Source organism: Coturnix japonica, chromosome Z, assembly GCF_054131305.1.
Source record: "Coturnix japonica strain WE chromosome Z, WE-NBRP24, whole genome shotgun sequence".
NCBI lineage: Eukaryota > Metazoa > Chordata > Aves > Galliformes > Phasianidae > Coturnix > Coturnix japonica.
The window spans coordinates 4,036,320-4,056,756 of NC_140702.1; the positions used below are offsets into that span (position 1 = coordinate 4,036,320).

Sequence of the window (20,437 nt, forward strand, 5' to 3'; positions counted from 1 at the left end):
ACATGAATGTGCACTATAACTTTATGGTGAGGGTGACGGAGCACTGGAACAGGCTTCCCAGGGAGGTGGTGGAGTCTCCTTCTCTGGAGATATTCAAGACCCGCCTGAACACCTACCTGTGCAACGTGGTGTAGGGAGCCTGCATTGGCAGGGGGGTTGGACTCAATGATCTCTAGAGGTCCCTTCCAACCCCTACAATTCTGTGATTCTGTTGGAATGTGGGAATGCAAGAAAGAATATTCTGAGCAAAAGCTGTGGAGTGAGATAAATGGCATGAGAAAGCAAAGCTGATAACCAAGGAGGGCTCCAGAAGAGAAAACGAAGTCCAATAGGGCATATTTAGAGACAGGTGAAGAACCCTTGAGCTCACTGAGGAGTACTAGGGTGCTCTGGAATGTCTCTTGGGCTCCCTACAGCACACATACTTGCTCTGGGGCATTTCTGGATGTCTGTAGAGCTAATTGCGGGGCCCTGAGAGACCTCTGGGGCACATTAGGTGGCACTGGCTTCCATGTGAGTGTTCCCAGGTTCCCAGAAGTCAACAGGGAAGCCTTTAGAGACCCCTTGGGAAGATTCAGTGGGGCCCTAGAGTGATGTAGCAGCTTGTGTTGGTTGCATCTGCTTGGCAGGGAAGCGATTTCCCTGATGGGAGCTGACTGACTGGGAGGTGATTCCCTTGGTTTAATTAATTTAATTACCTGGATTATAATTAAATAACACTGTTCAGCGTTCAATCAAGATTAAATTTTTCCAAAGTACTTCAGTCATGCATCTGTAGCAGATTTGCTAAAATATATCGAGTTTATTCAAAATTCCAGTGATGCTCCTAAAGCACTTGAAGTGCATTTGAGGTGGCGAGTGACAAAACAGCTCTGAGAGAATCATCATCAAATCAGAACATGGGAACGGTAACTAATAGCAGAGATTCTGATAAGAATATTTAAATTTTCAAATTACCTTTTTCTAAAGTTGTATTTCACCAAGTTTCATCAATGTGCACACTGAAAAGCTGACTTGCTGTGTTTCTTTTTATAAAAAATCATGTGTTACAATTGAGAAAAGAAGGTATAGCATGGAACATTCTCCAAGTAAAGTGCAAAAAACATTTCTTCACAGTTCCAATTAATGTCTTATGTTTTGTTCAGACTCACTAAATGATGTATTTCAGGGTACATCACATGGGAATATAAGAAGACTATTCAGAACAGGAGCTGCAGAGCAAGATGAACGGCATGAGAAGGTAAGGCCGGGAACCAAGGACACAGCTTTTGTGTCACTCAGCCACCTGTGGCAGAGGTCAGGATTTCAGCAAGGTTTTCTGCAGACGTTCCTTGAACACCCCCAGGGTGGGTGACTCCACCACCTCCCTGGGCAGTCCATTCCAGTGCCTGGCCACCCTTTCTCAGAAGTAATATTTCCTAATGTCCAGCCACAACCTCTCCTGCCGCAGCTTGAAACCATTCCCTCTAGTTCTATCAGTAATGACATGAGAGAAGAGGTCGACCCCCAGCTCACTGCAACCTCCCTTCAGGAAGTTATAGAGAGCAATGAGGTCTCCCCTGAGCCATCTCTTCTCCAGGCTGGACATTCCCATCTCCTGCAGTCTCTCCTCATATGGCCCCATTGTGCTCCAGACCCCTCACCAGCTTTGTTGCCCTTCTTTGAACACGTTCCAATGCCTCAGTGTCTTTTTTGCAGTGAGGGGCCACAAACTGGACACAGAATTCGAGTTGTGGCCTCACCAGTGCTGAGTACAGGGGGACAGTCACCTCTCTGCTCCTGCTGGCGTCACTGTTTCTGATGCAAAATGTATGTAAGTGTCACATGTGTGACATCCTTTTTGATGGAGTTCTGTGACTGGAGTTCAATGGATTTGAGAGCTGACTTGAAGCCTGTGGGCATCACCCAGGAGTTGGGGTGAGAGGATGAGGCATAGGAACAGGAACCTCTTTGGTCGTTATTAACTCCCAACTTTTTGGTCAGGAATCTCTGTGTGTTACTTTATCATGTAAAGAACAGAGTCATTGTGCAGCTTGTGAATGAATTGATTCACGCCTGCTGATTGGTGCTGTTCTCTACAGGGAGCTGCAATGGAAATGGACACTTGTGGTCCACTGTCCAGCCCCCTCCCGTGTTGGATTTTCTGGGCTTTGAGACACGTCTTCCAGATGCACTTTGTGTTATTTCTGATGTGTGACCTGTTGAGCTCCAGCCCCAAATGAGGATTCAAGTACTACCACCGCAGTCCATTGGGACTGTAGTATTTCTTGCTAAACAGAATTCGTGTGCACCCGTGTCTTTCGTCTGCACAAAGGATCTTGCAATCATCTCTGTCTGTGTTTCTTTTAGACCCAGAGATGGAGCAGAGAGGAACACAGACTTGGGTGGATCTTCATTCAGGAGCAGGGACACGTCATGCTCATCTGAGGTGTCTGGCTGACAACAAGAGCAGAGAGGTAAGTTTCATAGGGTCGTGTGCCCATTTTATTTTATTTTTCATTCATGATGCATAGAGGCGTTCCCCAGACAAAGTGAGCATTTCTCAACTGGACTTTCTAGAAATGAGCTAGGCAGTGAAAATGGGTTTGAAGCATCCCTAAGAGCCCCGCAAGAGAATGCTGAGAGTTAATCTGGCACCCTCCTTTGGAAACGTCCGTTGTCTGTCAGCTCTTCAGCTGTGCCCTAACACCTCCCATTGCGCTGCCACACCAGGATAGAATTCCAAGCCCACACTGAGTCCTGGAATGTTGTGGTGCCGTGTTGGAATCAGATGTGACCACGTGGTCTTGGCTCCCCGCCTTGTGGGGGGTCATGGTGGACCAGGCTGTTGGCCGTTGGTGATGTCATAAGCGGCTGGAATGAGGGGAGGAGCGGTGCGTTCTGTGTTCCTTTGTGGGTGAGCTAGTGGTCGGAGTGGTTGGTTGCGTTGTTGTTCTTGTGCCTTTAGTGCCGTTAGTTAGTGCTGTTAGTTAGTTAGTGCCGTTAGATAGTTAGTGCCTTTAGTTAGTTAGTGCCTTTAGTTAGTTAGTGCCATTCGTAGTTAGTTAGTGCGGTTCGTTAGTTAGTTAGTGCTGTTCGTTAGTTAGTTAGTGCCATTAGTTAGTTAGTGCCTTTAGTTAGTGACTTTAGTGCCTTTTTCTTCACACCGTCGTGTGTGAAGATAGCTTGAGGTCATCTCACTGCCAGGTACGTGCCATATTTTTTCCCCCCGCATGGTTTTGCCACAGGGTATGCAAGGGTAGTTCTGAGGAAATGTGTCCATACTGTGCTGTGTGAATAGAGAAAACAGAAGTGTGTTTCTGCTCTGTTCCAGCTCTTCACTCTTGCTGTGATGGGTGCTGCGTGCAGTGGGATCAGCCGTGAGCCAGAGGTGGCGGCGACAGAGGTACAGTATGAAGTTGTGGCTGGTCTTTGTTCCCTGTGTTGAGCCATTAGAAGGAGCTGCAGATGTATTCTCCTGCTGGAAAGAATGGGCCAAAAAGGGCCTGGCCAGCTGTCTGCGCCAGTGCCATTGCTGATTAGTCTGGGTAGAGAGAGATGCATCTTTGCATGGCCTGGCAATGCACACCAGGAAGAGAAATAACTGTGATGAGACATGCAGCTCCTTCTGAAGTGCTCCTGATAAGGACGGAGTGCATTTACTGCAGCTTTCTCTGCAGATGTGCTTCTCACCTTGAAATCCTCCTGGTTTGTCCGCAGCTCCTGACCACGGTCTGTTCTCTGTTTTGCAGGCTGATAACATGCGGAAGCCGCAGCTGGAGCGTGCTGTGTCATCTATTAATGTTCCAGCTATTGCGGCAGCCCATGTTATTAAGTCCTACGTCGCCCAGGGGCCGGGTGAGCTCTCCCTTGAGGTAAGCAGTTAGAGGCATTCCTTGTTGTCATGCATAGAAGAAGGCAGTCGTTTGAGATGTGTTTTCCTACCAGATTTGCTGAATGTGGGATTGACGTTTCAATCTCTTGCAGGTCGGAGACCTGGTGAGCATTGTTTCTACGCCACCAAAGGAGCTGAGCCCCTTTTGGAAAGGCAAGCGTGGCTTTGAGGTAGGCACACGTTTGTGACTAGAGAGCACAACTTTAGTAGAGTCAGGAGTCTCAGGTTGGAGCTGCTCTGCCTGCACAGGATGGCTTCTGGATGCAAACGGTTGCCCTGTGTCGGTGTCAGAGGACCTTCCCTTTCACTCTGGGTTCGGTCTAATGCCCACCTGTCTTTTTGTTCTTATTACAGGTTGGATCTTTCCCTGGTGAGTGCGTGGAACTCATCAGTGGAAAAGTTCCCGAGTCCCTGGTCAATTCCTTGCCAAAGCCAGGTACATATGTTACGTTTGATTATGCGGGTTAGTAAAATGGGGTCAGAATGTGGCTTTAAGGGGGTTCGTTAATGCCCAAGTTCAGCAAGCTTAGCAAGAGTACTGCATTAAGCTCCTTGGGCACCTCCAGGAATAGGGAAAATCTGTTCTTGCGTGTCCTTGTTGGGAATGCTCTTCCCGTTGTTACATGGCCTGTCAAATGCATTATGTTCAGCCTCATCCAACCGAGCCAGGCCTGAAATGAACTGGTTTCTTTGTTTTGTTGTGCAGTGCCAAGGAGACGGGGCAAGCTCATCCCCTTCCTTCGCTCCTTGGTGACGGCCCGCTCCAGGAGAGCAACGGAGCCGGAGCCGAAGAAGGAAGGGGTGTTTGGGTGTGACCTGGGGGAGCACCTTCTGCGCTCTGGCCGTGATGGTAAGGAACAGCCCATTCCTGACATCTTCCTCCGTTGGGCATGTAAAGGTGAAAGGGGGATCATAGCCAGCAATTGTTTCAGTCTGAAAATGCAGGAAGCCTTCTGGCCACAAAGTGCATCCTGCATCCTTTTTGTAGCTCTTCTGGTCTTTCGATTCCTGAGGGAGCTGTGATGGGACTTGCAGTGTCTGTGGCTTTGCCAGACTTACTTTCTCCAGGCTGTTGATATGTCGTGGCATTTCTGGAAAGCCAAGAACACATCTCTGTGCAGTTTCCTTACAGCTGTCTCTGCCAGCTTTCTCCTCTCTGGAGGAAGCAAGCGGTAGCCCGGCTGGGCTTAGAGGATGGGATGTGAGAAGGGCGCGGCCTGAAACAGGACTTAAGAAGCTGAGCTAACTGCTGGCTCTTGTTCTGTAGTCCCCCAGGTCCTGCAGAGCTGCACTGAATTCATAGAGCAGCATGGCGTAGTGCAGGGGATATACCGCCTGTCCGGCGTGGCGTCCAGGATCCAGCGACTACGGTAAGAGTGCTGCGACTGACACAGCTGTCAGTAGGGGCCCGTGCCATGCTGCGGGCGTTCAGAGGAACCCCTTCCTTTCCTTGACTGTATTCTGTGTGGCTTTGGACTTGTTTTCGTCTTTCTCAAAGCCCTCTGCCCAATTCTGTTTCCTTCTCTGCAGCCATGAATTTGATTCGGAGCAAGTTCCCGAGCTCAGCGTCCGAGAAATTCACAGCGTGAGCTCCCTGTGTAAAATGTATTTCAGGGAGCTCCCAAACCCTCTGTTAACCGACCAGCTGTATGACAAGTTCTCGGTAAGCTCAGGGCAGTGTCTTGGTAAAGATATGTACCTCTTCCCGGGGCGTCCTGGCTAGTGGTTGCAGCAGTGCCCCAGCTCTGAGGTCTTCTTTCTGTTAGCCCCATGAGGCATGTCTTTGCCACATCCTGCCTCTCACTGATGGTACTTGTAGTGCCAGGAGGTGCTTATTTAAGCTATTCACAATGCTAGTGAGAAATCCCTTTCCTTTGTTGTTCCCCAGCTATTGGTAGAATGGGGTTAATAGTAAATTGTAGATGAATGCGTGCTGTGAGGAGCTGTGCTCCACAATGAGGCTGTAAAGACCTCAGAGTTTGCACTGCTTGGCCTTGATGGCACAGGCTGCGTGCTGCTGTGTTCCCCTGATGCCTCTTGGAAGGCATCGAGTCTGCCTCGGTGCTGACCACCAGCGCGCTGTTTCCATTGTTCCCAAACCTGTGGCAGCTCTCCAGCCTGACTGGTGTCTGAATCCCTTCCTGCCTTTTTCCAGGACGCTGTTGGTGCTGCAGAGGAGGAGCGGGTGCTCAGAATGAAGGATGCCATCCAGCAGCTGCCCGCTCCTCACTACAGGTCAGTGCTGCACTCGGTCTGCTGAGCTGGATGAAGTTATGTTTGTTTTGTGCACTGCAGCACGGCTTGCTTTTTGTTGCTGAACATCTGCCTCTCTTGTTTTCCAGGACTCTGCAGTACCTAATGAAACATCTGGCAAATCTGGCAGGGAACTGCTCCGTGACAAACATGGACGCTAAGAATTTAGCGATAGTGTGGGCTCCAAACCTCTTAAGGTAAACTTCTTTTTTCTGTTTCAACACGATGCTTAGTTCTGCTCTCCCCCAACCCCAGGGGCACAATTTCTAGATGACAGTTTCTACTCACTTGTTTTGCTGGGACTGCTGTGTCCCTGATCATCCAGGAGAATTTCATCAGTGGCATCGCTGTTTGCCCACTGCGGAAGTCTCCAGAGCCCATCTTGACAGTTTTTGGCTACAGAAATTCAGACTTGGGGAAATGATCTTGGGGAAATGACTTGTAAGATCTGCCTTTTCTTCAGATCCCAGCAGAGCCAGTCAGCCTGCTCCAATAGTGAAGCTGCCTGCATGGAGCTGCAGACACAGACAGATGTTGTGGAGTTTATCATCAGCCACGCAGATGTTATCTTCTGCTCCGAATCTACACCAGCCGTGGGAGAGGGTGAGCATCTTCCTCCATTAGCTCGATGTTGATCTGAAACCTTGATCCAATTCTGGTCTTCTCCAAGACCTTTGAAAATTATTTTGCTGTCGAGGAGACAGCAGGCTTCCGGGGTTAGATTAGAATATGGCACCCTGTTGCTGGATCCTTAGTGTGTCCAAACCCAAACCTTACATGGAGAAAACTGTCACTGCCGTTTAGGTGTTCTTCATGCAGGTGAAGTTTGATTGTAATGTGGCAGCAAAGCTTTCTGAGATCCCTGCCCCCTAGTTTTTCTAGGCTTTTTGTTTGCCTGTTTCGATACAGAGAGCTGCTCTTAATTATGACTGTGTCCTTTGCCACAAGCATACTTCTGAGCACACGGTTATTTTGAGCTCCTCTTCGGTGAGTGGCTCTGATATGCAAGTCTGACAGAAATGCAGAACTGGGATGGCTGTGCTGCTGCTTTCTGATCCTCCGTCTTACCTGTGGTTTTCCCTTGCAGGGCACAGTTCTCTGGCTGGGCCCAAGTCTGTGTCTCCTGCTGCAAAGCTGCTCACGCTGCAGGAGGCACAGGCTCAGATAAGCGGCCAGAGAAGCTCTCCCACTGCGACTCGGAGCAGTGAGATCGAAGTGGAGGAAGGCCCCGCAGCTGTACCGGGGGCCTTCCACACTGTCATTGATTTTCCATCTAAAAGGTAAAGAGGACTTCCCATTCCAGCCCCTATCTTCATTGGTTGGGTGGGTTTTATTGGTTAAATATTTGTCCATTATATATATATGAGCCTGCCAGCTCCTGTCCTGTCCAGCTGTGGAGCCTTTACTCACATGCTCTGCATCTCGATTGACATGGTTGAGAGGAATGTAGCCAGCAGGACTTGAGGGCTGAGCTGTAGGAATGGAAGCATCCTCTGCTGTTTGAAACAGCGTGTTTCTAAGCTGTGTTTCAGCAGAAAGCAGACAGTGCCGGGAATGGGCAACTATTGGCAAGGGCTTGGTGCAGCTCTTCCCTCACCCTGCACCATGACTGACAGCATGCTCTGTTTTCTCTCTCCAGAACAAGTTCTCCCAGTAGGAGGGCAGAGTCAGCAGCTGGCAGTTGGTGTTCGTGCTTCTGCCTGCACAGACCATCCAGTGTGGCCGAACACCAACTGCAGAGCAGCGCCAGGGAGCCCTCTGAAGCTGAAGTCGTGGTACTGGCAGGTAAGGGTGCAAATCCAGCTTTCAACACACTGCTTGTCAGCAACACAGGTAGAAATGATGCTTTGAGTGGGCTTGTACCTTTTTCTGGTGTTCAAGCCCGTGCCTGACATCTTCGGTTGACCCCTGTCTTTCCCAAATGAGTCTCTTGTCAACACAAGAGCTGGGCCTGCATGAGGATCACTTTCAAGGCAGTGACACTGTTGCTAGAAGCCTATTTGCTTCTGCCCACCACCACTACATAGCCAAATGGCAAGAACCTCTTTCATGATTCATCTTGTGAATGTTCGACACTAACCGCTGTGCATCTGTTCCTTTGTAGGTGAATCGAGTCCTTGTGTAACGCCAGGACGCAGCACTTATTATGATGCAGCATCCTGTGCTTCAATCAGTATAGAGGTGTTAGGAAGCACAGGATGCTGCAGTTCAAGTGACAGACTTTCATACGAAAGCAACGACGAAGAGAATAATGTCATCCTTGTTGAAGCCGTAATTCATCCCATACCTGCTGAATCTGCTGACCTGAGCCTGCCAGACACCACAAGCACCAGCTTTGATGGTGACCCAGTGCCTTTCGAGGACGGCGCAGCCCAAGCACAACCCGAGTGCCCCAACAGCAACACCATCATGCAGGCTCAGGTCAGCGTCACCGAGGAGAAGCCAAACATTTTGGAGGGGGATGTAGAATCAAACCATGAGTCCCAGGCTACAGAGGGCAACAGCACGACTTCTGAGCCACTCTCGTGAGACAACAGAGGATGAGTCCCATCATTCCGCCACACCTCACATCCCCTTTTTTCTACTATTGAATAAAGGCACGTGTGTGCTCAATCAACGCCTTGACTGAATTCTGAGTCTTCATTCGCAGAGATTGGGATGAGTGCAAGAAACATCAAGGCAGCTCACCTTGGAACGCTCTGGCTGTGGGGTGCGTGCAGGGACACTGTAACCATAGAATCACAGAATCACAGAATTACCCAGGTTGGAAGGGACCTCAAGGATCATGTAGTTCCAACCCCCCTGCCTAGCAGGGCCACCAAACATACACATTTACTAGATCAGGTTGCCCGGAGCCCCGTCCAGCCTGGTCTTGAACACCTCCAAGGACAGGGCATCCACAACCTCACTGGGCAGCCTGTTCCAGGACCTAACCACTCTTCTAGTAAAGAACTTTCCCCTAACATCCAACCTAAATCTTCCCTCCTTCAACTTAAAACCATTTCCCCTAGTCCTGCTATTATCAGCCCTTTCGAAGAGTTTACTCCCCTCCTGGGAGTAAGTTCCCTTCAGGTATTGAAAGGCTGCAATGAGGTCACCCCGCAACCTTCTCTTCTCCAGGCTGAACAAACCCAACTCCCTCAGCCTGTCCTCATAGGGGAGGTGCTCCAGCCCCCTGATCATCTTTGTGGCCCTCCTCTGGACCCTTTCCAAAATCTCCATATCTTTTTTGTACTGAGGGCTCCACACCTGGACACAGTACTCCAGATGGGGCCTCACAAGAGCAGAGTAGAGAGGGACGATCACCTCCATATCCCTGCTGACCACCCCTCTCCTGATGGAGCCCAGGATCCCATTTGCTTTCCGGGCTGCCATAGCACACTGCTGGCTCATGTTAAGTTTCTCATCTATCAGGACCCCTAGGTCTTTTTCAGCCGAGCTGCTCTCAAGGACAACTCCTCCCAGCCTGTACAGGTGCCTGGGGTTCTTCCGGCCCAGGTGCAAAACCTTGCACTTTGCCGTGTTGAACCTCATTAGGTTCACCCGAGCCCAGCTTTCCAGCCTGTCAAGGTCCCTCTGAATGGCATCCGTTCCCTCCACCGTATCGACTGCACCACTCAGCTTGGTGTCATCAGCAAACTTGCTGAGGGTGCACTCCATTCCCTCATCGATGTCATTAATAAAGATGTTAAAGAGCACCGGTCCCAAGACAGACCCTTGAGGGACGCCGCTCGTTACCGGCCTCCACCTGGACATAGAGCCATTGACCACCACCCTCTGTCTGCGGCCTTTCAACCAATTGCTTATCCATCTAGTTTTCCACCCATCAAATCCACCTCCCTCCAATTTGGAGATGAGGATGTGATGGGGGACCATGTCAAAGGCCTTGCTCAGGTCCAGGTAAATGACATCGGTCGCCTTCCCTTCATCCACCAACGCCGTCACTCCATCATAGAAGGCCACAAGATTAGTTAAGCATGACCTTCCCCTGGTGAAGCCGTGCTGGCTGTCTCGGATCACATGCTTGTTCTTTATGTGATCAAGCATGTTGTCCAGGAGGATCTGTTCCATAATCTTCCCAGGCACAGAGGTGAAACTCACCGGCCTGTAGTTACCCGGGTCGTCCCTGCTCCCCTTCTTGTAAATGGGAGTGACGTGACCCTTCCTCCAATCATCCGGGACCTCACCTGACAGCCACGACTTCTCAAATATGATGGAGAGCGGCTCAGCAACCACCTCAGCCAGCTCCTTCAGGACCCTGGGATGCACGCCATCTGGCCCCATAGACTTATACTCATTCAGTCTAAGGAGGCACTCTCGGACTTGCTCTACCCTTACAGTGGGGAGGGATTTACCTCCTTGGTCCCCACATGGAGGTATGGGGGTGCAAGACTTAGGGACGTGAAAAAGACTAGAATCCTGGCCACCAGTGAAGACCGAGGTGAAGAACTCATTCAGCACCTCAGCTTTCTCTTCATCTGTTGAAGCCATTTCTCCTTTTAAATTTACCAGAGTAGGTACGCCCATTTTGGCCTGTCTCTTCTGGCCAATGTACCTGTAGAAGGTTTTCTTGTTGTTTTTCACATCCCTCGCCAAGTTCAGTTCTGCCTGCACTTTGGCTTTTCTGATCCCACATCTGCAAGTTCGGACGGCATCCCTGTATTCTTCCCGGGTGACACAGCCTTGTTTCCAGAGCTTGTACACCCCTTTCTTCACCCTCAGTTCTCTTAGCAGGTCCTTGCTGAGCCATGCCGGTTTTCTACCTCTCCTGCCCACTTTCTTAATCAGGGGAATGGAGACCTCTTGTGCTGCCAGGAGGGCATCCTTGAACAGTAGCCAGCTCTCCTCAACGTCCTTATCTTTGAGGGCAGCGCGCCAGGGGATCTTGGCCAGCATTCCATTGAGAAGCTTGAAGTCTGCTCTTCTAAAGTTGAGCATCCTGGTCCTGCTCTTTGCCAGGCCCACATCGCTTGAGATCACAAACTCAACCAGGGCATGATCGCTGGAGCCCAGGCATCCTCCAACCTTGATGCCTTTGATGATCTCCTCAGCGTTGGTGAGCAGCAGGTCCAGCAACGCTTGACCTCTGGTCGGTCTGTCCAATACCTGAACCAGAAAGCTATCATCAATGGATTCCAAGAGCCTTCTGGAGCTCTTGCAGCTCGCCGTGTGGTTTTCCCAACAGATGTCCGGATGGTTGAAGTCCCCAACTCCTGAGGTCTTGCTGCACAAAATATTGTCGGTTGGAGTACAGTCTTGAGCTTCAACTCTAACACAGAAATTCTCAGCCAGGATTTTGTAGCCTTGTTGTGAACTGGGTTTTAGGGTGAAATCTCAGTTTTCTTTGCACCTGACAGTGTGAGAATTTGCTCTGGCACTTTGTGTACCTCCCCGGTGCTCAGCTGTTCCTTCCCTTACTTGGGGATAACGTCATTTATTCAAGGTGATGTCCAAACGAGCTTGTTAACAGTCCTCCGCAGTGCTTTAAGCTGTCATAGGTCAGCCAGAATTTATGCAAGTTCTATAGCCATTCCTACATGTTGAAAACACTGCACTGTGCTTAAGCTTCAGCATATGTTCCAGTAAGCACAGTTCCATTAATTCTAGGGGAGTGGGTGAATTAAGCATAGATCTGAAGGCTGCATTTGCTCAGTGCAGAGATGGAAGGACTAATGGAGATCTGACTTGATATTTTCCCTTCTAGGATGGGAAGGAGCTGCGTCAAAGTAAAAATGTGTGCATTACTTCCCAGGGAAATAAGAGAAGTCTCATGATTCACAAGTGTGAATATGAAGATCAGGAAACATCCACGTGCCAAGCAGCTGAAGACAAGACACCAGCTACCCTAAATGTTCATGGTAAGTTTAACTGAAAGAGCAAATAAATCCTCTTGTGGTGTTTTGCACCACAGGAAGAAATGCTTCATGGGCAGTTTGGGCATTTCTTGGTTAGTCATTTTGGATATATTTCTCTTTCTTCTTTATGCACAAGACAGATTTTCCCTCCATGTGTTGCACTGGTTAAACCCCAGTCTGTAGCTCATCAGCGGGCTCTGAAGCATCAGACTGGTTACTGAACACACGGGTCTGCTGTGCCCTGGTAGATGCCACCTTCCAAAGGGACGTCTGAAAGGGTGTTTATTTCTGATTTCCTACTAGATGCTGTCCTCATGTGGCCACTTGGGTTCAGTGTTTGCATGAACATGAACATGTGTCCTGTCCCATGACTTTGGTGAACTCTTATTTTCTCTCTCAGTCTGCAACCAGGTTGGGTTGCTGTTTCAGTACTGGCTGTTTTATCATAGTAGCATAGTTTCGTGCGGGTTGGAAGGGACCTTAGAGATCATCAAGTCCAACACAGGGGTTCGAGCCTCTTCTGTAGCAGAGCGGCACTTCTACCACTTGCACCACAGGGGGGGATTCGAACGCATATCATTCAATGAGTGTTTTGACTCTGGAATGATTAATGACCAGGCTGTGAGCAACCTCATCTAGCTGTGAATGTCCCTGTTTATTGCAGGGGAGCTGGGCTAGATGGCCTTGAAGGGTCTCTTCCAATTCTAAGGGTACTGTGATTCTAATCTGCTCTCCCCAGCAATTAAGCTCTTTTACTCAATTCGCTCAGCGTTTGAAGGATTTCCTCTTTCTCCTTTCTTTTGCATTTGGTGGATGTTTTTTCCCCAGTATAAACATCTGATGTGTGAAATAGAAGATAGATAAAAGGAGTCAATAAAACAGGAAAATCAAAAGTGTTCAGCAGCTTATCCTTTTAATACTGTGGCCTGCTGTATGAGCTCTGCTCCATGTGAGGGTAATGCCAGTTTTCCAGCTTTAGAAGAGCTGCATCCCAATTACTTCATATGATATCAGTCCCACCCATGGCAATGCAGGCTGTCCCTCCTGTTCCCTGTATTCTCCTACTGATTAGTTCAGAATTCCATAAAGCGTATTCATTCAACAGACATGAAACCGCTTTAGTTTCTATATTGGTGTTGTCAGTACTGGTAAAGATTTATTGATCCCTCTTTAAAAATCTGAAAGCAACTGGAAATGTCTCAACTTCTGTATCACGTTGTTCTGTTTTGGCTGTTTAATTGCAGAGAAGACTGCTGTCTTCATGAAGTCTGGAAAATTCCCATTGCTTCTGATGTAAATGTATCTCATTTTGCCATGAAAATCACCAAACACGTCAAGAATGTCCTGGAAATGTTTCCTTTCTAAACATCCCTAAAATGGAGAAATGGTTCGAACACCAGTAGGGGTAGGATGGAAACAAATTAGCTAATAGAAACATTTCTTGTCATAGGCAAAACCCTTTTTCTCACGCAGCATCCTAGATTTGTCCTCTCTGTTAGGTTTTTCCCTCTGTAGCTCATTGAATCTTCATTGTGCTCCATGGACTGAGCTGCTCTCCTTGTAGTTCTTCCAGAGCAAAGCCAAGAGATTCACGTCTCTTTTTTTTTATAGCTTTCTGGTAATTCTGAGTGTAGAATGTCTTAGAGAATACATCAGTAAGGAACGCAGCCATGTTCTGCAAATCCTGAGTTAAAACACCAGGACTGCTACTCACATCGGTTACAAATGCCTTTTCTCCATATAAACCTCATACTAACCTATCTCTTATCTTCCAGAGCATTGGCCTGCACAGGATGGCTTCTGGATGCAAACGGTTGCCCTGTGTCGGTGTCAGAGGACCTTCCCTTTGGCTCTGGGCTCGCGCTAATGCCCACCTGTCTTTTTGTTCTTGTTACAGGTTGGACTTTTCCCTGGTGAGTGCGTGGAACTCATCAGTGGAAAAGTTCCTGAGTCCCTGGTCAATTCACTGCCAAAGCCAGGTACATATGTTACATCTGATAATGCGGGTTAGTAAAACGGGGTCAGAATGTAACTATCAAGGGATTCGTTAATGCCCAAGTTCAGCAAGCTTTGCAAGAGGAGTGCATTAAGCTCCATGGGCACCTCCAGGGATGGGGAAAATCTGTTATTGCTTGTCATTGTTGATACTGTTCTTCCAGTTGTTACATGCTCTGTTGAATGCATTATGTTTGGCCTCGTCCAACGGAGCCAAGCCTGAAATGAAGTGGTTTCTTTGTTTTGTTGTGCAGTGCCAAGGAGACGGGGCAAGCTCATCCCCTTCCTTCGTTCCCTGGTGAAGGCCCGTCCCAGGAGAGCGACGGAGCCTGAGCCGGAGAAGGAAGGGTTGTTTGGGTGTGACCTGGGGGAGCACCTTCTTCGCTCTGGCCGTGATGGTAAGGAACAGCCCATTCCTGGATCTATCTCCGTTGGGCGTGTAAAGGTGAAAGGGAGGTCATATCCTCCAATTGTTTCAGCCAGATAACGTAGGAAGCCTTCTGGACACAGAGAGCAGCCAGCATCCTTTCCCTAACTTTTCTGGACATGGGATTGGACTCCTCTATTCCCCAGGGAGCTGTGATGGAACTTGCAGTGTCTGTGGCTTTGCCAGAATTACTTTCTCCAGGCTGTTGATAGGTTGTGGCATTTCTGGAAAGCCAAGAACACATCTCTGTACAGTTTCCTCTCAGCTGTCTCTGCCAGCTTTCTCCTCTAAGGAGGAAGCAAGCAGTAGCCTGGCTGGGCTTAGTGGATGGGATGTGAGAAGGGCATGGCCTGAACCAGGACTTGAGTAAGAAGCTGAGCTAACCACTGGCTCTTGTTCTGTAGTCCCCCAGGTCCTCGAGAGCTGTGCTCAGTTCATTGAGGAGAATGGCGTAGTGCGCGGGATATACCGCCTGTCTGGCGTCATGTCCAAGATCCAGCGACTACGGTAAGAGTGCTGTGACTGACACAGCTGTCAGTAGGGCCCCGTGCCATGCTGCGGGCGTTCAGAGGAACCCCTTCCTTTTCTTGACTGTATGTTGTGTGGCTTTGGACTTGTTTTCGTCTTTCTCAAAGCCCTCTGCCCAATTCTGTGTCCTTCTCTGCAGCCATGAATTTGATTCAGAGCAGGTGCCAGAGCTCAGCGTCCGTGATATTCACAGTGTGAGCTCTGTATGCAAGATGTACTTCAGGGAGCTCCCAAACCCTCTCCTCACCAACCAGCTGTATGACCAGTTCTCGGTAAGCACAGGGCAATGTCTTGGAAAAGATACGTACCTGTTCCCTGGGCGTCCTGGCTAGTGGTTGCAGCAGTGCCCCAGCTCTGAGGTCTTCTTTCTGTTAGCCCCATGAGGCATGTCTTTGGCACATCCTACCTCTCACTGATACCGCTTTTGGTGGTGCCAGGAGGTGCTGATTTAAGTTATTCACCATACTTGCGAGAATTCCCTTTCCTTTGCTGTTCCCCAACTATTGGTAGAATGGGGTTAATAGCAAAGTGGACTTGGAGAGGAATGCCTGCTGCAAGGAGCTGCAATACGCAATCAGGCTGTAAAGCCCCCCAGAGCTTGGCCTTGATGGCGCAGGCTGAGTGCTGCTGTGTTCCCCTGATGCCTCTTGGAAGGCATCGAGTCTGCCTCGGTGCTGACCACCAGCACGCTGGCCCCACGGTTCCCAATCCTTTGGCAGCTATTTAGGCTGACTCGTGTCTGAATCACAGAATCACAGAATCACAGCATTGTAAGGGTTGGAAGGGACCTCTAGAGATCATCAAGTCCAACCCCCCTGCCAAAGCAGGCTCCCTACACCATATCACACAGGCAGGCGTCCAGGCAGGTCTTGAATATCTCCAGAGAAGGAGACTCCACCACCTCCCTGGGCAGCCTGTTCCAGTGCTCCGTCACCCTCACTGTAAAGAAGATCTTTACAAATGTGCGGAACTTCCTATGCTGTACTTTCATCCCATTACCCCTAGTCCTATCCCCACACACTACTGAAAAGAGACCAGACTCACCACTATGGCTCCCACACCTCAGGTATTTATAAACCTGGATCAAGTCCCCTCTCAGCCTTCATTTCTCAAGGCTAAACAGACCCAGTTCCCTAAGTCTCTCCTCACAGGGGAGATGCTCCAGGCCCTTCACCATCTTAGTGGCCCTCTGCAGGACTCTTTCCAAGAGATCCCTGTCTTTTTTGTACTGGGGAGCCCAGAACTGGACACAGTAATCCCTTCGTTCCTTATTCCAGGACGCTGCTTGTGCAGCTACCGAGGAGGAGAGGTTTGTGAGAATGAAGGATGCCATCCAGCAGCTGCCCGCTCCTCACTACAGGTCAGTGCTGCCCTCGGTCTGCTGAGCTCAGCCCTGCTGCCTTTCAGAGGGTGATGATGCGATTCCAGGTGTTGTCTCACACCTGCAACATCATTCCTGTGCACGCTGCAGCAGCTGAAGGCTGCACTGGGTCAATTGATTGGGTCATTTTCTTGGCATGGGATCATGGTTGGTGCAGCCGATGGCTGCGGCTGTGCTTTGCAGGGCTTGGTGCTGCGGCGTGGTGGCACTGGGAACATTTTATCTACTTCATATTCAGGGACTGTAGAAATGACATCAACCACCATAAAGTGAGGTTTGTTTTGTGCACTGCAGCACAGCTTGCTTTTTGGTGCTGAACATCTGCCCCTCTTGTTTTCCAGGACGCTGGAGCATCTGATGCGTCATTTGGCGTCTCTTGCTGGGAACTGTTCGGTCACCAACATGGATGCTCACAATTTAGCCATAGTGTGGGCTCCAAACCTCTTAAGGTAATCTTCTTTTTCTGTTTGAGCACAATGCTTAGTTCTGCTCTCCAGAAAGAAAGCAATCCTCCCTTCTTCTTCATCTAATGTGCTCTTCTCCTGTAAAAGCTGTCAGAAGTGGCTGGCAGCAGAGGTAGAGCCTGAACTGCTCTCCCCCAACCCTAGGGGCACAATTCCTAGGTGACAGTTTCTGCTCTCTTGTTTAGCTGGGACTGCTGTGTCGTTGATCAAGGAGAATTTCGTAGGTGCTGATGCTGATTGCCCACTGCAAAAGTCTCCAGAGCCCAGTTGGACTGCTTTGGGCTGCAAAAATTCAGACCTGGGGAAACAGTCTTGGAGGAATGACTTGTAAAATCTGCCTTTTCTTCAGATCCCAGCACAGCCAGTCAGCCTGCGCCAGTGGAGGAGCTGCCTCCATAGAAGTCCAGACGCAGACAGCAGTGGTGGAGTTCATCATTAGCCACACAGACGGCCTCTTTGGCTCCAAATCCACGTCAGCCATGGGAGACGGAGCAGGTGAGTATCTTCCTCCATTATCTTGATCTTGATCTAATTGAGGCCACGATCTTTCAAATACACTTTGACTCTCAACGGGACAGGAGGCTTCTGGGCTTAGATGAGAACATGGCACCCTGTTGCTGGGTCCTGAGAATGAGAACACTGTCCCTGCCTTTATGATGTTCTGAATGGGGGTGAAGCATAATTGAAGTGTGGCAGCAAAGCTTTCTGAGTTCCCGGACCTGTCTTCTAGGGTTGGTTTTTTTTTTTTTATGCCTCTTTTCATACAGTGAGCAGCTCTTAATTGTGGCTGTGTCCTTTGCCATGAGCATACCTCTGAGCACCCAGTTACTTTGAGCTCCTCTTCTTCCAGTGGCTCGGATAAGCAAGTCTGAGAAAAATGCAGAACTGGGATGGTTGTGCTGCTGCTTTCTGATCCTCCGTCTTACCTGTGGTTTTCCCTTGCAGGGCACAGTTCTGAACCTGAGCCCAAGTCTGTGTTGGAGTCTCCTCATGCTGCAAAGCTGCTCACCGTGCAGGAGGCACAGGCCCTGAGAGGCCAGAGCAGCTCTCCTGCAGTGATAAGGAGCAGTGAAATCGAAGTGGAGGAAGGCCCCACAGCTGCACCAGGGAGATTCCACACAATCATTGATTTTCCATCTGAAAGGTAAAGAGGACTTCCCTTTCCAGCCCCTATCATAACTGGTCAGATGGGTTTTATTGGTTTACTTTTTGTCCATTATATCTTTGAGGATTCAACTAACACACAGTTGCCGAATGGGCTCAGTGGAGCCACACAAGGTGCCTTTCCTTCCTGGTTGGGCAGGCAGTCACGAGATGCAGAAAGCCACGCTGGCGTCTATCCTGGTCTGTGCTGGCTGTATCACGAAACGTTGGGGTTTTCCTGATTTCAGGGCCACGTGCCTGAAACCAGTTCCTGTTCTCCTCTAAGGAGAGCTGTTGGTCAGACTTGCTGGCACTAGAAATTAAAGATGGCAGTGAGCTGAGGCCGGGGTGGTGTTAGCATAAGAGTCAGAGATGCTTTTGAACTTCCCTTATGTCTGCACAGTTCCTCAGAAAGCAGTTAGGCCTGCCAGCTTCTGTCCTGTCTGGCTGTGGAGCCTTTGCTCACATGCTCCGCATCTTGCTTGACATGGTTGAGAGGAATGTAGCCAGCAGGACTTGAGGGCTGAGCTGTAGGAATGGAAGCATCCTCTGCTGTTTGAAACAGAGCGCGTTTCTAAGCTGTGTTTCAGCAGAAAGCAGGCAGTGCCAGGAATAGGGAACTGTTGGCAAGGGCTCGGTGCAACTCTTCCCTCACCCTGCACCACCACTGACAGCATGCTCTGTTTTCTCTCTCCAGTCCAAGGCGTCCCAGAAGGATGGAATCACCTGCTGGCAGTTGGTGTTCTTGCTTTTGCCTGCACAGAACATCACCGGTGGATGAACACCAACTGCAGAGCAGTGCCAGGGAGCCATCAGAAACAGAAGTCGTGCTCCTGGCAGGTAAGCGAGCAAATCCAGCAAAAATCCAGCAAAAACACTGCTTGTCAGCAACACAGGTAGAATTCATGCTTTCAGTGGGCTTGTACCTCCTCCTAGCATTCAAGCCTGTGCCTGTCATCTTCAGTTGACCCCTGTCTTTCCCAAATGAGTCTCTTGTCAACACAAGAGCTGGACCTGCACAAGGATCACTTTCAAGGCAGTGACACTGTTGCTAGAAGCCTATTTGCTTCTGCCCACCACCACTACAAAATGCCAAATGTCAAGAACCTCTTTCATGATTTATCTTGTGAACATTCAACACTAACCGCTGTGCATCTACTCCTTCCTAGGTGACTCCAGCCCTTGTGCGCCTCGAAGACCCAGGGCAAGTGATGATGGTGCATCCTGTGCTTCCATCAGTATTGAACTGTTAGGAAGCACAGGATGCGGCAGTTCAAAGGAAAGCCTTCTATGTGACAGCAGCGAAGGACAGAAGAGTGTCATAATTGTGGAAGCCCTTATTCATCCCATCCCTCCGGAAGCTGCTGACCTGAGCCTGCCAGATGCCACAGTCACCAGCCGGGACTGTGGCCCGGTGCCTTTCCAGGACAGCCCAGAGCAAGCCCAGCCCGAGTGCCCCGATAACAACACCTCCAAGCAGGACCAGGACAGCGTTAATGAGGAGCAGCCGAGACTCTTGGAGGGGGACTTGGAGTCAGGCCTCCAGTCCCAGGCACCAGGAAGCACCACGAGCTCTGAGACACTTTCTCCTTAACATCAGAGGATGAGTTCCATCTTTACCCCGGACCTTTCATTCCCTCCATTCTCCTATTGAATAAAGGCACGCTCGTGCTCAATCAACGCCTTGACTGCATTCTGAGTCTTCATTCACAGAGATTGGGATGAGTGTAAGAAACATCAAGGCAGCTCAGCTTGCAACGCTCTGGCTGTGGGGTGCGTGCAGGGACACTGTAACCATACAGGGAAAGGCTTCCACTGCTTCCTAAAGCTGTAGTCCAGCCCTGCTACTGCTCTGTGGCACAAAGCCCTGAGGGATGTTCCATATTGTTAACCTAAGTGAAGCCAGCTTCATGCACTGTGTTTTGTTGTTGCTGGGTGAGAGGGGGATGCACGTTGGTGAGAAGATGAGCATTGCTGGATCTGCCACGAGTGTCCCTTCTGCCTCTAAGAATATGTCCTAAGTAGGATGTGAACACTGCTGGCACTTCCTCATTGCACGTGCTTGGAGGATCTTCAGTTCTTGCACATTTCAGGATGTCTGTCAGTGACTACGAGGAAATTCTCAAGTACTAGGAATTCCATGAAACAGTTGGAACGGGTAAGTGTCATCTTTGTACAGAAACAGCACGCCTAACAGTCTGTCTCACCACTCTAGAATTAATCTGAGAATAGATTGACAGCTCTTGTCAGTTCTCTAAGTCAGGTTTCATTAGTATAAACTTGGAATTGGATTTTTGAGACCTGTTGGAAATTGATGGTGCTGATTACCTCTTCCTCTAATTAAAGCATTACACACAGTGTATGCTAGGTACTCTGCTTTACCTGTAATATTATATTAGAGAAGAATTCATGCTCAACTTTAAGCATCTGTGTTTTGATTTGTAGGTGGTTTTGCAAAGGTAAAACTCGGGCGGCATCTTCTTACTGGTGAAAAAGTTGCACTAAAAATCATGGAGA

The 20,437-nt window shown here is 49.4% G+C and overlaps 2 protein-coding genes across 3 annotated transcripts; both read left to right on the top strand.

The window, feature by feature from the left end:
* The first annotated feature begins 1,826 nt into the window (after positions 1–1,826).
* Positions 1,827–8,744, top strand: LOC146753586 (rho GTPase-activating protein 32-like). Of its 2 annotated transcripts, none has more exons than XM_085530637.1 (14): positions 1,827–2,456; positions 3,314–3,385; positions 3,732–3,854; positions 3,967–4,044; positions 4,229–4,310; positions 4,581–4,724; positions 5,142–5,244; positions 5,405–5,537; positions 6,030–6,109; positions 6,217–6,324; positions 6,591–6,730; positions 7,215–7,407; positions 7,767–7,912; positions 8,232–8,744. In XM_085530637.1, the coding sequence occupies exons 1-14, from the start codon at positions 2,358–2,360 to the stop codon at positions 8,654–8,656; spliced, it is 1,926 nt and encodes a 641-aa protein (XP_085386763.1). In that variant the 5' UTR covers positions 1,827–2,357; the 3' UTR covers positions 8,657–8,744. The 2 variants fall into 2 exon arrangements, with proteins under 2 accessions (XP_085386763.1, XP_085386764.1); XM_085530638.1 differs by lacking the exon at positions 1,827–2,456 and adding an exon at positions 2,928–3,186.
* A 5,130-nt stretch (positions 8,745–13,874) lies between these two features.
* Positions 13,875–19,600, top strand: LOC146753587 (rho GTPase-activating protein 32-like). The gene is made up of 10 exons (XM_085530661.1): positions 13,875–13,961; positions 14,232–14,375; positions 14,809–14,911; positions 15,072–15,204; positions 16,210–16,292; positions 16,655–16,762; positions 17,127–17,272; positions 17,723–17,921; positions 18,618–18,760; positions 19,090–19,600. The coding sequence occupies exons 3-10, from the start codon at positions 14,889–14,891 to the stop codon at positions 19,512–19,514; spliced, it is 1,260 nt and encodes a 419-aa protein (XP_085386787.1). The 5' UTR covers positions 13,875–13,961; positions 14,232–14,375; positions 14,809–14,888; the 3' UTR covers positions 19,515–19,600.
* The last annotated feature ends 837 nt before the right edge of the window (positions 19,601–20,437 follow it).

Coding starts and splice junctions, on each gene's coding strand:
- LOC146753586 (XM_085530637.1), top strand. CDS start 2,358: ATGGAGCAGAGAGGAACACAGACTTGGGTGGATCTTCATTCAGGAGCA. Junction 3,386..3,731: donor CAGAGGTGGCGGCGACAGAG/GTACAGTATGAA, acceptor TCTGTTTTGCAG/GCTGATAACATGCGGAAGCC. Junction 5,538..6,029: donor AGCTGTATGACAAGTTCTCG/GTAAGCTCAGGG, acceptor GCCTTTTTCCAG/GACGCTGTTGGTGCTGCAGA.
- LOC146753587 (XM_085530661.1), top strand. CDS start 14,889: ATGTCCAAGATCCAGCGACTACG. Junction 16,293..16,654: donor CTGCCCGCTCCTCACTACAG/GTCAGTGCTGCC, acceptor CTTGTTTTCCAG/GACGCTGGAGCATCTGATGC. Junction 17,273..17,722: donor AGCCATGGGAGACGGAGCAG/GTGAGTATCTTC, acceptor TTTCCCTTGCAG/GGCACAGTTCTGAACCTGAG.